Source organism: Dasypus novemcinctus, chromosome 13 (genome assembly GCF_030445035.2).
Source record: "Dasypus novemcinctus isolate mDasNov1 chromosome 13, mDasNov1.1.hap2, whole genome shotgun sequence".
Taxonomy (NCBI): domain Eukaryota; kingdom Metazoa; phylum Chordata; class Mammalia; order Cingulata; family Dasypodidae; genus Dasypus; species Dasypus novemcinctus.
In genome coordinates this window covers 30,162,203-30,176,990 of record NC_080685.1, presented here as the reverse complement: position 1 = coordinate 30,176,990, position 14,788 = coordinate 30,162,203, and the positions used below count along the sequence as shown (strand labels likewise).

The 14,788-nt window shown below is 43.2% G+C and overlaps 1 protein-coding gene across 5 annotated transcripts in view; it reads left to right on the top strand.

Annotated features, from left to right (window-relative positions):
- The first annotated feature begins 902 nt into the window (after positions 1-902).
- Positions 903-14,788, top strand: part of ADAR (adenosine deaminase RNA specific) — a 45,908-nt gene continuing 32,022 nt past the window's right edge. For 3 of the 5 annotated variants that reach the window (XM_071207461.1, XM_058309761.1, XM_058309758.2), the window contains exons 1-2: positions 932-1,002; positions 2,766-2,856. In XM_071207461.1, coding sequence (XP_071063562.1) covers positions 2,824-2,856 — 33 coding nt within the window. In that variant the 5' untranslated portion in view covers positions 932-1,002; positions 2,766-2,823. Of the gene's footprint in view, positions 1,003-2,765; positions 2,857-14,788 lie in introns of all 5 variants that reach the window. The other 2 variants (XM_058309762.2, XM_058309760.2) reach the window with 1 other exon arrangement.

Here is a 14,788-nt window from a genome sequence, read left to right as displayed (position 1 = left end):
GAGTCCGGCCAGCCGTCAATAAACCATTTTTCCTTCTCAAAATCATTCCTGAGTCCTGGCCTCTCTATACTCAAATAATTGAACTTCTCTCAAATTCTACAACAAAAGGAGTGCGGGTTTTTATCAGCCCACCAAGGGGGCAGGATTCTTAACCTGAGTTACACCCTACTGATGTGGTCAAATCAAAGCCCTCATATCAAGCCCAGAGGAACAGACTATAATCCTTATCTTTTTGGGGGGTTCATAAATAATCTCAAACTGCCACACTTAGTAACATGTTCGTGAAAATAAAAGTCTCAAAACACTAGGTGAAAGTTCAAACACAAGCAAAAATCCAAAATAGAAAAAACACTTATTAAATGTTAGTGTGAAAAAATTAAAGCAAGGTAATGATAAACACAAATTCAGGATGGCTGTTACTTCTGAGGGGCACCCAGAGGGAAAGGATGAGAAGATTTATAAGCGGAACAATGTTATTGGTAGCACTTTAGTGCTTGAGTGGGGTGGAGAGTTAAAGGATCTGTTCATTCGATTATTAAAAATAAATTTATTTAAATGTGCCATTCAAAGACCACAGATCATAGTGTATTATTTAATCCTGTGTACTTGATGTCTTTTTTTTTTTTTAAGGATTGTACCTACATATCCTCTCAGGCCTGCCTGCCCAAACATGTTAATAACTGAAGAGGAATAATTAAAGCCATCAGCAAAAACTCAGCATCCGAAATCCAAGTACCTACTCCCCACCGTGCCCACAACAACGCTGCCCGCAAATCTGTAAAAACCGATGGAAAACAGTTATCAAACAAGCCACTCTCCTAAGACGCTAACAAAAGAGGGAAGGATCACGTGGCACGCCCTCCCACGCCCGGCGCGCCGATGATGTCACCAGCCCGCGACCCGGCCATTGATTCCGGACTGAAGATAGAGAGGGCTACGTGGTGGGGGAGGGCGGGGGAGGGTTCTGGCATCTGCTCGTGTCCCGAGGATTCGCGAGGCCCGGTAAGACGCTTTCGGCTTCTCCGCCATCACCTTCCTCGGCCGGAACGCCGCCTCTCCTGACCCCGGCTCTAGAGGAAGGGAAAGCGCGGGGGCGCCGCGGCGGGTGAAGGGGGCGGCCGGCCCGGGCAGGGATGCGGCCCGAGGAGGACAGGGGCTGGGCCGGCCGCCGCGGGAGGAGCGGGCGCCCGGGGCCGTGTGCTGCGTGTGTCCGCCTGCGTGTGCGCGGGAGGAGGCGGCAGAGGCTGCGCACGGATGCTCGGGCGCTGGCGCCGGCCGGAGCCCAGCAGCTGGGTACCAGAGGCCCTCGTTTCCCTCTCTGCAGCTCCCCCGCCTCGGAGGGGGACTGGGGAGCGTGGCGCCTGGGACTCGTCCTGGAGGCCTTCTTCCTGCGCCTTCTCCCCTAAAGCTTGGAGGCCGGGCCGGCTCTTCATCTCCGAAATAATATCCGCCGCCCTTGCCTCGCCTTACCCACCGGGAAAGTACAGGCGTCCACCGGGGACCGGCTCGCGGCCGCCGCGCTCAGCCTCAGACCGGCCCTAGTGCCCGAGGCCTAGTTGCGTCACCTCTCCTTCCTCTGAATGTCTGGCTAATTCTTGCCCCCACCCCCCCCCCCCCGGGGGGTAAGCCTGCTCCACGTGTTGGTGTTAGAGTATGGGAAACTTGCAAAAAAGGGATACCTGTCATTGTAAATCCAATGCTTTTTGGGGAGAGTCCAGGCATGTTTAGCTAAGGAAGCAGTATAGAAGGAGGGAGACTTGCACACCGAGGCCTTCACAGTTAACTGGAGTGGGAGGCAGGATTGCTAGAGCAGGGCCTCTGAAGTGGAGAACGCAGGAGCATCAGATTGCTGGGAAAGCGGGAGTGATGATGCCAACGTCTTTCTCTCCCAAGAGGGCTTGTTTCGGGTTTGTTGTTGTTGTTGTTACTGTTGTTGTTTTAGGTTCTGACATACCTTTTTCATTATTTTCATTTATTTAACAGTAATGGGAAGCAGGGAAATAGAGTGAAAGGGGGGGCATGAACTTTAGAGTCAAGCCTGCCGCCACTTACCAGCTGTGTGATTGTTGAAGGAGTTATTTAACCTCTCTGCTTCTACTTGGTCTTATCTACAAAACGAGGATAACTATATCTACCTTGCAGGGTTGTTCTCAGAATTTGAAGTGTCTAGTTATTATTAGGCCCTAGCACCCAGGCACTTGAACTTGCAGGCTTGCTAAAGGTTTCCCACTGATACAGCTGCCTGAGAAGCAGGGGAACTTTTTGCTATTTTGGATGTTTGCCATTCTACCAGATATGATAAATCAGACTGGGGGTGGGGAACTCTCAAAACCCATAATCACAATAGACTTCCTCAAATTTTAGAACTGGAAAGAGGTTAAGGCCTCACTTTATTCAACGAATTATATTTCTCTTTATTAAGCACTTGCTGTATGCCTGATATTGTGCTAAGCACTTTACGTACACTAAGTCCTGCAATCCAGTGCAATGAGTGGGTATCATCCCCATTTTTAAGGTCCGGAAGGTGAGGCTTGGCCAAGGTCTTGACTCTAGTTAATGGCACGGCTGGAACTTGAACCCAGGCCTTCAGACTAGACTGTGTAGTTTAGGTTTTGTTCTTTTTTAGCCACTTGTGTCCTAGCAATGTGAACCCGATTGGGGGGGGCAGGGGGTATGTGCAGAGTTTCGAGCACCAGCATGTGGTGCAAGAATAACATCTCAAATTGTCCAGTGATACAGTATCTTTTATTTTACATTTTACCCAGCATTGTCCAGATGTGAACCGACGTCTGGTCTTTTCACCCAGAGAAAAAGGAAAGGCTCATGGGCACACAGTGCTGGGATCGTGGGCACACAGTAGGTATTTGGTAAATATTTGTGGAAAGAAGGGAACAGTCTTGAGGCATTATTATTTCTGCCAGAAGGAGGCCTACAGAAAGCCTTCCTGAAGTTAGCTATTTTTATAATGTAACAGTACAATATGAACATCGTTCTGTTTTATGGATTTAAAGATTTGAGCTGTGTTTCAGACCAATTGGGTATCATTATCTGTGACTAACTGATTAGAGTTTTCATATGTGTGTACAACAGAATCGGAGTTTCGGGGCTTCTGTAGTAATCTCTTAGAGCAATTTGTTTTGCTGTAATGTTAGACTTGGACCATGATGGGTAAAGCTGCTTGAATTATGTTTTCTTGAGAGCACCAGATAAGTTTGGCATCAAGGATAAAAGAGTTCAAAATATTAACTTTCTATCAAAATTTAATATTTGGGAAAGGTATGTGACTGATGTGCATTAATGTGGGAATAGTAAACTGGTTTTAAACAAGTGATATTCTTGGATTCTCTGGAGATGACTTAGGGCTGTGTAGTGATCTGTGAGGGACCTGCACTGTTTATATAACCCTACAATATAGACTGTGACTTACGTGCCCACTCAGTTCCTCCACCCAAGAAACTTTAGCTGCTGCTTTCATACACTCCCAGCCGCTTTGAAGCCACCTCTTTTACCATCTTTATCAGGCTTAAAGGGAGAGTCACTCTGACATCCATTCTCCTTTTCCCTTTATACTACCCCTTTCCTGCACCCTCTCCAACACATAGTGAAGCTCTTTCCAAAACAAAAGTATATTAATCTATTGTAAGTGACGGAAAACCAATAAACCAATGTAAACTAACTTAAGCAATAAAAGGTTGTTTTTTTGTTTTGTTTTGTTTTTTTTACCTTTGCTCATTTAACTAAGAAATCCAAAGATGAGCTTCAGGTATGGCTGGACCCAGGACTTAAATGGTGTCATGGCTCCGCCTTTTTCTGCTGCTTTCTTGTTTATTGGCCTCATTCTCTCCTGCTGCTTTCTTTATACCTGGTGAAAAAACTGACTACTGGCAACCCCAAGCCTGTGACTTTACAGCTCTCTTCTAGCATTGTGAATGAATCCCTGGGGACAGGCTTGGGTCACAGGCCAACTCCTGGGTGAAGGAGTCAACTGCCCCTCCAGAATCACATGGGATGGGGAAACGCAGAGGCACTAGGCAGGCAAAAACAGCAGAGGGCTGTTACAGGTGTGTGTGCGCATACATGTGCATGTACTTGGCACATGACTGCTCATCTCCCGCTCTCGTGAGACCCTTCCAGAGCCTTCTAAGTGGAATCAATTCGCCTGGTTTGTGTTCCCATCACACATTATTTTTCTGTTATAGCGTCCATCCTGTGCTCTCTGCCCCTCCCAAGCCTTTGCATCTGCTTCCTGGGGTGCTCTTCCACACTGCTTCATCTGGCTGGCTTCTGTATATCTTTTTGGATTCAGTTCATGCTTGTCCTCGAAGCCTTCCTTGACCTCCCCTAATGGGTCGGGCAACCCTTCTCTCTGTTCTCACAAACCCCCGAGCCCCACTCTAAAGTAGATTATATTTCTCTTCAATAACTGACTGTTTCCTGGTTAGTTCTCCTTTAGACTGAGAGCCCTTGAGGACAGAGATGAGTTCTCTTTTCTTTTATTCCCCACCTTCCGCTCTTAGCTGGCTTTATTTTTCTTTATAGCACTTACAGCCAATATACAGTGTATATTTATTTTATTTCCTTTTTCTCTTCACTAGAATGTCCACTTCCCTAGAATGAGAACAAGGGTTTTTGATTTGCTTACTGCTGTATCTCTAGAGCCTAGAACAGTGCCTGGCACATAGTAGGTGCTCAAGAAATGTTTATTAACTTTATGAATGAAAATCTGCCCACAGGGAAAAAATGCTGGCATCAAGTGGATGAGACTTCCAATTTGCTGATGAGTACAGGTCTCACTGGAATTGCCTGTAGAGTCCAGGGTAATTCGGCCCCAGGGAGTAGCGACCTGGAAAATGCCACCCTGTGAGATGTGTCACTCCCTCCAGTCTTTTCTGAATTATGATAGTTGCATATAAAGGCTATCCCTCTGTAATGGGAGTCTTTTTCTGTAGGGTATTTATTTTTAAAACATTTACATGAACACTTAAAACATGCCAGGCACTATTCTAAGCACTTTATAAATAACAACTCATTCTTCGTCTGGAGTTTTGGGATCCAGGATTGTGATCTTAAGAATGCTTTTTCTTTTTAGATTCAAAAAACCTCAAGAAAGCCTTAAAAAAGGGGGGAGGGAGCCTTTTAAAAAGTATAAAGCTAGGAAATGAGATCACCCTTTAGCTGGTCCTATCAGCGGGTCTCCTTCCCGACCTCTCCTTGGGTTTTCACAGCCTTCGCTATATAGATACACTACATCTTGTTTTGTTGCTGTTGCTTGGTGTTCTCCCAAATGCAGCCACGTGTCTGTACCCCGCCTTTTCCACAGCTGTCTTCAGGGCGCCTTTGCTGTTCCTACAGCAGAAGACTGGGGCGAAGGCGACCTTCCCAGGGAAAGCCGCCCTGCCTCAGCACGTGTGGCACAGCCGCACTGGGGCCAGCAGCTAGGAGCACCGCCTTTGTGCTCAGGAATCCGGCTGCTCAGGTCTGCCTTCAGCCCTCTGCCAGGCAGGGCCACACCCTCATCCTTGGGCCTGCGGAGCACGCATCCAGCAAAGCTCATCTGTCTTGCAGCAGTTTCTTGTTGTGCCTTATCTTCAGGAAACCTTACCCTTGCCATAGCACTCCCATTTTCAAAAGAGGGAGACCCTTATCTTTCTTCTTTTAACAATAGAGCTTGAGGTGACAGGATTCTTGTTTAACCCCACACTTAACCTGGAAACATTTCCTAGCCTCTTTCCAGCCTAGGTGCTCTACCCTGTAGAAGGCCTAAGTCCCTGGAGTGCTTTAGAAATTCACTTTCTAAAAAGCGAATCCCAGTTTATCCTGCTGGCAGCAATGCCTGAGTGCTCATTGTGAGTCCTTCTCACCCTACCCTCTCCAGAACCGGGTACAGAAAGAAGGAGACCTCTTAGCAAAATGAAAAATGTTTAATTTACATTTTTTGTTACAATTTAACTTGAACCCTTTTTTCATATGCTTGCTAACCATTTTTATTTCCACTTAAAATTTTTTCAGTTAATGCTTTGCCTATTCATAGATTTTATGTAAGGTTTTTTAATATAGGAGTTATATAGATGCTCTGAAACGCATGAGTATGTGCTCATTGTTAAAAAACACAAAAAAAACTACTTGCAGTGTATATTTTTCCAGTTTGTTGTTTGCCATCTAATTTTGGCTTTATCTTTAAACATACAAAATCTAATTTTCATTCTTCTGTAGACAGATTTTGTCCTTTTTTATTTCTTCTGCTGCTTGTAGTTTAAAAATGTTTTTTCCTCATTCTATGTTCTAGTTCTTTATGATTTGCCTTTTTATGTCTTTTAAAAGCTCATTTTCTAGTCTTTTATTTCAGATTTTAACAAGATATTTGGTGAAAGTATTACATAATATTTTAAGTAAAATCAGTTTTAATTGAAGTCTATATTTTCTTTAAAAGTTGTTTTTATTACTGTACTTATATATTTTTCCTTTTTAAAAATAACTTATCAAAATAGCAAAGCTTGCTCCACACAACTGAGATTCAGATAGATATATAATTCTCATAATTGTAATGTTCCTAGCATTTCCATAAATTACTGCGTGAAATCATATTTATCTGTGGCTGTCGTCTGGTTTAAGGAAGTGCTCTGTTCTGTAAGCAGCTTCTCGGTATATATCCAAGAAGATGAATTCAGCCTTTCCCAGCATGCTGCCCCACTTTTTCCATAAGACTCTTTATTGGAGTGTAATTATATACAATAAACACAGATTTTAAGTGTACCAGTCAGTGGGTTTGACAGACGTTTATACCCATATCTGCCCCTTTCTAGTTACCACCCTCCCCAAACGCACTGCTGTTCTGGTTTTGATCACCATACATTAGTTTTGTCTGTTGTAGAATTTCATATAAATTGAATTATATACTGTGTACTTTTGTGTGTGGCTTCTTTCAGTGAGGTTCAACTGTGTTCCATGTATTAGTATTCCATTATGTGAATATTCATCAAGTTGTTCATCCATCGGTTGACGGACATTTGTGTTTCAGTTTTTGGCTATTAAGAATAAAGCTGCTGTGGACATTGTTGTACAAGGCTTTTTGTGGCCCTTTGTTTTTCTTTTTCTTGGGTAAGTACCCAGGAAGGTAATTGCTGAGTTTATAGGGTAGTTAGTTGTATATTTCACCTTAGAAGAAACTACCAGTTTTCCAAAGTGGTTGTACCATTTTACATTTCTACCAACAGAGTACGAGCGTTCTAGTTGCTCCACCTCTTCACCAACATTGGGTATTGTGAGTCTTTTTATTTTAACCATTTGATACTGTGAAGTGGTATCTTTTGTGGTTATATCACATCGTATTTCAATCCTTTATTTACATGACTTTCTGTTACTGAACTGTAAGCATCCTAAAGGCAAGGGTTATGCACTACGTAGTTGTTTTTTGTTGTTAACATTTTTCCCCTTAATTTCAGGGTGAGGTATACTTTTATTATAGAAAACTGTAGAAAACTATTAAAAAGCGAATAAAATCACTCATGACCCCACCTTTCAGAAACCATAGGAGACATTTTGGTGTCTTGCCAGTGCTGTGCTGCTTAGGCCCCAGGTGGAGCAGTTCCAGGCTCGTTGACTCAGCAGCTCAGGCTGTCTGCACGGCCCCAGCTCTCCACTTGGCCATTCTCAGGACGTTGACGTCTCCTTGCATCCTGGCCCCCTCGCGGTCTCCAGGTGGCTGCTGCAGTTCTGGGCATCGCATGTAGATGGCACTGTCTGGAGGCAGAAAAAAGGGAAATTGTTTGTTTCGGGATTTTCCCTTTGCATCACTTTTTCACAGCAAGGAACCCTTTTCACAGAAAGCCCCTGACTGACTACTTTTTGTGTTTTGATGGCTAGAGCTGCATCACCTGTATCCCTGGCAAGAGGAATAGAGTTATCAAGACTGAGTTAAGTTAGACCGCTGATCACCATCCTGCCTTTGAGTCTGGGGAAGGGAGCCCGGCATTCTCAGAGGAAAGTAGGTAGAATCAGGGATCTCTCAGAAAGGAGGGCATAGAAGCGGGTCTAAGTGGCCAGGACTAGCTGCCACTCAGCTCTATTGATCTGCACGTGCAAATAATATTGTAAGTAAAATCAGTACTTAAAATTTTATGTTCTTTCACTTACTATAAAATAAACATCTCCCATGGCATTAACTTTTTAAAAATATCACTTTTATGAGCTGTATAACTTACGACCGTACCAGAATTTGTTTGACCATGTCCCCACTTTGGGACATTAAAGCAGTTTTCAAGTTTTTGCTATTATAAACAATGCCATAGTGGACACACATTTTTGTAGTAGATTTCAAATTATTTTCCTCGAGGTAGATTTTTAGATCTACATGGTTAATTACATTTATTATTATATAATAATAGGATTATGTTATAAATAATAATGGCTGTTGATTATTAATTGAGGTTATGGACATTTAAAGCTTTCGACACACATCTGCCTAGCTGCTTTGTAAAAATGTTGTATCCATCAGTTTAATGTTGCCACCAGGATAGGAGAGTATCTATTTTTCCTCCTTTTCCTCCTTTCTTCATTCTTCTTCTTTTCCTTCCTCTTTTTTTAAAATCCAAACATTAATGTATATTCATTTGACAATTGTTTTTGAGCCCCTTCTGTATCTAAGGCACTGAACTGCTCATGGAGGTACAAGACTGGTACTGCTCTAGAGAGGCAGAGAGTATAATTAATCAAGTGGTCACACAAATAAATGTGTGACTGCAAATAGTGATAAGGATTATAGAGAAAGCCTCTTAGGGTTATGGGTTTGTGTATTGAATTTTACATGTCCTGTGCCCTTGGGCATAGGGAAGACAGTGTGTGACTTGGCTCTTTCAAGGCTGCAAGAGTGCTTGCTGTGTGGCCATTGGGCAGCTGCGATGGAGGGTGCCTTTTGTGAAGAGTCTGGGAAAGGGAGGCGAGGCCAGGAGTTGGGAATGTACTTGCGGACCTTAATATGGACCTTTATCCATAGAGCAATGAGTAGTGACTTAAGGGTTTAAAAGGGGAGTGGTCGTGATCCAGTCTGATGTGAGAACAGTTTGGAGGGGGCTAGGATGATTAGTTTTTGAAGGTAACCATGAAGCTTTCAACCAGCATTAGCATTTTTCTAATTGCTAGTATTATGAATGAATACGTAAATTGTATTATTAGTAGTGTGATTGAATATCAGATGGGCATATTCACTTCCTTTTCTGTGAATTGCCGGTTTATTAACTGTGGTTGTAGTGAGGCAGCATAGTATAATAGTTAAGAGTACCCGCTCTGGAGCTGATTTGTAACTGGGTCTGAATCCTGGTTCTGCCAGTTACTGTCCATATGACTTTGGGCAACTTATATGACTTCAGTCTGCCTCAGTTTCCTTTTCTGTAACGCGGGTACTGTAATAGTTGTACCTCTCTCATAGGGTGGTCGTGAGGCTTAAAAAGGCTGTAGTCTTTGTTCACAATTGCCAAAAGATGGAAACAACCCAAGCTTCCAAAAACCAGTGAATGGATAAATAAAATGTGGTATATACATATGATGGCCTACTATGCTACAGTAAGAAGAAATGAAAAGAGGACACATGGTAACGTGGATGAATCTTGAAGACGTTATGCTAAGTGAAGTAAAGCCAGACACAAAAGGACAAATATTGTATGGTCTCACTAATATGAACTAAATATGAAGAATAAACACATGGAGTTAAAAGCTAGAGTATAGGTTATTAGGAGATAAGAGGAGGGCTGTGAAGGAATACTGATGTTTAATGTATGTAGTTTTAATTAACCTGGTTTTAAATGTGTGGAAATGGATAGAGTTGATGATAACACATTACAGTGAGTGGGAGCTGGTTTGGGAGTGGGATTGTGGCTGAAAAGAGTAGTCTAGGGATGTAATGTCAATTGAAAGAAAGCTAGAGAATAACCTAGGGACTGAATAACTTAGTGAGCCCAGAGGTGGGTGAGAATTGTGGTTAATAGTACAGAGGCAAGAATGTCCTTCTGTGAACTAGAACGGATGTACGTCACTTTTGCAGGGTGGTGGGAATGTGGAGAAGCATGAAAAAAATAACAATTAATGTAACCTATGGACTGTAGTTAACAGCAATACTGTAACATTCTTGTATCAGTGCCAAAGATATACACTGTTAATAGTAAGGGGGTATGGAAAAAATATGCCAAATGTATGCTATGGACCATAGTTAGTGGTAATATCTGGTGATAATATTTTATAATCTATAATAAATGTTCCACAACTGTGAGGTGTGTTGGTGAAAGGTTGTTGTATGGGAATTCTACACATGTGCATGATTGTTTTTTTGTTTTTTGTTTTCAAAGATTTGTTTATTTTTTATTTATTTCTCTTCCCCCCCACCCCCAGTTGTCTGCTCTCTGTGTGTTCTTCTGTGTCTGCTTTTATTCTTGTCAGCAGCAAGAATCTGTGTTTCTTTTTGTTGTGTCACCTTGTTGTGCCAGCTCTCTGTGTGTGCGGCACCATTCCTGGGCAGGCTGCACTTTCTTTCGCGCTGGGCGGCTCTCCTTACGGGGCGCACTCCTTGCGTGTGGGGCTCCCCTACGCGGGGGACACCCCTGCGTGGCAGGGCACTCTTTGCGCGCATCAGCACTGCGCATGGGCCAGCTCCACACGGGTCAAGGAGGCCCGGGGTTTGAACCACTGACCTCCCATGTGGTAGGCGGATGCCCTATCCATTGGGCCAAGTCCGCTTCCCAAGATGTGTGAGCTTTAAACAGATACACACATGTATTTTAACTTTGTCCCATGTATGCCTTGCAACTATGAGTCCTCATTTGTTGTTCACTTTTTTTTTTATTTATGGAGTTTTAAAACTTTTTAACATGAAATTTTTCAAATATTATGTCACTATTTTTTGAAGTACAAAACTTTTTCTGCAGTAAACTTGTCTCAGTCTTTTCCTTTGTGATAGCTTCCATTTCTGTGAATCAGATCATCAGGTCATACATACTGACTTTTTTGTTTTTAGTGTTTATACATTTTTACATTTATCCATTAGTCCATTTGAAATTTATTTAGATTTATTAATATAATGCAAGCTATAAAATTTTTTTTTCAAAGAGCCAGTTGGCCCAGTTCCATCTGTTGAGTAACACTTCTTCCACTCACTGCTGTTTTTGGCTCCTTATCATGCACTAGATTCTTGCACATACTAGAGTTGTTTGGGAGAAATGTAATTCTGTTCTTTTAATCTGTAGATCAGTTCTTGTACCAATACTGCCCTGATTTAATTACTATAGCTGTCTTTTAAGTATATTTTCGGGTCATTCTTGCCTGTTTGCTCTTTCCCCCCCCCCCCAAGATTTATTATTTATTTCTTTCTCTCCCCTCTCCTCCCACCCCTAGTTGTCTGCTCTCTGTGTCTATTCGCTGTGTTCTTCTGTGACCGCTTCTATCCTTATCAGCGGCACCAGGAATCTGTGTTTCTTTCTGATGCATCACCTTGTTGTGTCAGCTCTCCTTGTGGGCGGTGCCATTCTTGGTCAGGCTGCACTTTCTTTCACGCTGGGCGGCTCTCCTCACGGGGCGCACTCATTGCGCGTGGGGCTCCCCTACGCGGGGGATACCCCTACGTGGCACAACACTCCTTGCGCGAATCAGCACTGCGCATGGGCCAGCTCCACGCGGATCAAGGAGGCCCAGGATTTGAACCACGGACCTCCCACGTGGTAGGCGGACGCCCTATCCATTGGACCAAGTCTGCTTCCCATGCCTGTTTGTTCTTGCACTTGAAATTTAGATTAATCATTTTGTCAGAGACCCACTCCTTACTGCCCCCAACCTCATTAGAATTTGCGGTAAGCCATTATTTAATTTGGCATTAATTGTCATTCATAAACTTCAGCCATCATATTTGGATCCTGCTTTGTCCTTTTATTTAAGACATACCTGCCTCAGGAAAGTTTTGTAATTTCCTTCATGTAAACTCTTCACATTTTTTAAGATTATACTTATATGTCTCTCTTTTTAAAAAAAAAAAAAGGTTTGTTTTTTTTTTTTTGCGATTAAGAACATAATATCCCCTCCCTCCCGTTGTGTAAGGAAGCTAGTGTGTTTCATATGTTTTTCTTATATCCAGCCATATCCCTTGACTGGTATTGGTTCTGAGAATTTTTCAGTTGCTCTTGGGTCACCTAGAGTTATGATTTTGTCGTCTGCACTTAATCTGTTTTTCTTTCCTTTTAACAGTTTTATCTCATGTCTGTTTTGTACTCTAGCATATGCTAGAATTTCCAAAACAATGTTGAATACTATATTTCTTTGATTCTAAGGCCATTGAGCATAAGAACATGCTCTTGATTTAATAATAGCTTTTGGGGATGTGCTATATTAAATATACACTTATATTATAATTCATATTTCAATATGAGACATGTTAGGATGTGAAAAACTATGCATATCAGAATTAAGGAAATAAGATAATAGTGGTCATGGTGGCCCTCCTTTTATTTCTATTTCTCACTTAAACAGAAATGCCTAACTTACATTGTTAAATATAATATTGGCTGCAGTCTTTGTTATATTAAATAAGTACTTTTTCCCCAAATTTTCTAAACAAGGAGACTCTCTCAGGTGAACACCACCTGTTTAGAAAAGGCATCCTGTTGGTTTAATCAGGTTGGAGGTGAAGGGCAACTAGAGGGGCCATTCTCCCATTCCATATGCAAACCCACCTCTGCCCACACTTCCAGCCTTCCTTGGATTTCCTTTGTTAAAGAGAAAATATAGACTCTGGCACCAGAGAGGAGCACTGAGGGAAAGTGTTAGTGCCCAGCAGAGAACCAGTCCAGCACCAGCGTTGGCCTCTGGGAGCTGAGTCTCACGAGAGGGAAATGAAGTGCATTTTTAAAGCCTGCACAGTTCTGCCCCATAGGAGAGAATTGAAGTCTTTGGTGCCACTGATGGGCAGGTGTTATCTGGGTTAGACCTTGTGTAAGCACCAACCAGAACATTTGTGGGTTTGTCCTATAATAAGTGGCCTCTTGCTATGAATGTGAGTCAGGATTGTAGAGGTTCCAGAAGTTGTTTTAGGGAAGTCCACGGATTTGGCAGCTGTGGTGGGATTCATCACTTTGTAGCTTGATTTTTTAGTGTGTCCAGCCCTTTCCTAGGACTCCTGTTGTCCACTAGAACTCTAGAGAGAAGGGGTGATGAGGGCAGGGGGCCAGGTCAGAAAGCCATGTGCCTGGGTTGAGGTACACCACTGGAAAGAAGACTGCAGAGCAGTGGCCCTTGACTTTTGTTTGGGGTGCACATATCTATCTGGGACTGTGAAGGCCAGGGACTGTGAGCTCAGGGGAAATGCAGGTGTTCATCTTTTTCGATAAATATTTTTGAGCACCGGCTATTATCTGTGTGGGGTCTGTGCCAGCATACACCAAGAGCAAAGCAGGAGTGTAGCCCCTGCCTCGTGGAACTTGTGGTAAGGGGACCAGATAAACCAAAGCACAAGTAAATAAAAAATCACAAGTGTGAAAATGTTCCAAAGGACAGGTAGAGGGTGCTTGAAAGCCTACGACTTGGAGTAGGGGTGGGGGCGACAATGGTTGGGGGGTGCTCCCTGAGAAAGTATTAACTGACCTGAAATCTGAAGCATGAATAATGAATGATCTAGGTGAAAAGGGAGAGAGCCCACCCAGGGAGGGAAACCGCTTGAGGCTGAAGAGAGCCTGAAGGTCTGGAGGAGGAAAAGAAGGCGGGGGAGGCTCCCACAGTGCCTAGAGGTGGGGTGGGGTGGGAGACAGGAATACCTCTGAGCCACCAGGTTCCAGATTTTTGCCTTTATCTGAAGAGCATTGTGAAGCCTTCTGGAAATAATTGTTTATAATGTAAATACTTCATGTTCTTAAAAGAATTCTTACAGCAAACATTCAAGTCATTGAAACACAACAGTGAAACAAATACAATGAACCTAACACCCTGCCCAAACCAGAACCTTATCTGTGTAGCTGAAGCCTCCTTTGTCCCCTCCTGGATCCCATCTCCCTGTCTCCCTTCCCTCCCCCAGTTGCTAGTTTGTAATTTTCTTGCATACCATGACACATCAGATTTTGGTTTCCAAAGATCACTGAGGCTGTGCTGAGCAGACTGGGTGGCAAGGAGGCCAGGATGCGTGCGGGGAAACCAGTTAGGAGACTAGTGTAATCACACAGAAACAGTCACACCAAGTGGCTGCCTGCATTTGTTGTATTGCCTTGGAGATCTATTTCCTTCACATAGGATGCATTTTCATCATTTTAAAAACATAAATTAGTGGCACCTGCCTGGAAAAAAAAAAAACCAAGTCAAATAAAACAAATAGCTCTGATTCTGCTCCACAGTAATGAAAAGGCTCTCCTGTTTGGTTTACCTAAGAAGTGGAGGTTGTGGCTCTGCCCACACGTCTCTCACAGCTGGTTGCTGCACAGGGAGAAGTCCCTGGCTCACAGAGCGCAGTCTGGGATGTCCTGAGCACAGAGCTCCCCAGTTTGCGCTTGCGGTCACGGAGGCGACTGTATCGAGGAGTGCTGGGTTCCTGGAGAGAAATTTGTGTTGCACTGTTTTCCTTGCTCCTCGATTTAGTGAGGTTATCTCTGGCAACATCTACACCATGTTTATTGGCTTGAGAGGTTTTTGACAAGAGTTGTTCAGAGACTCCAGGGGCAGCCTAGAGGATGGTCCTACAGAGCGTTTGGTTATACTTTTTGTTGGAGAAACAGAAGCCCATCTTTATACCTATTTGCCATGGAGAAGTTTATGTACAACTTGGAAGTAT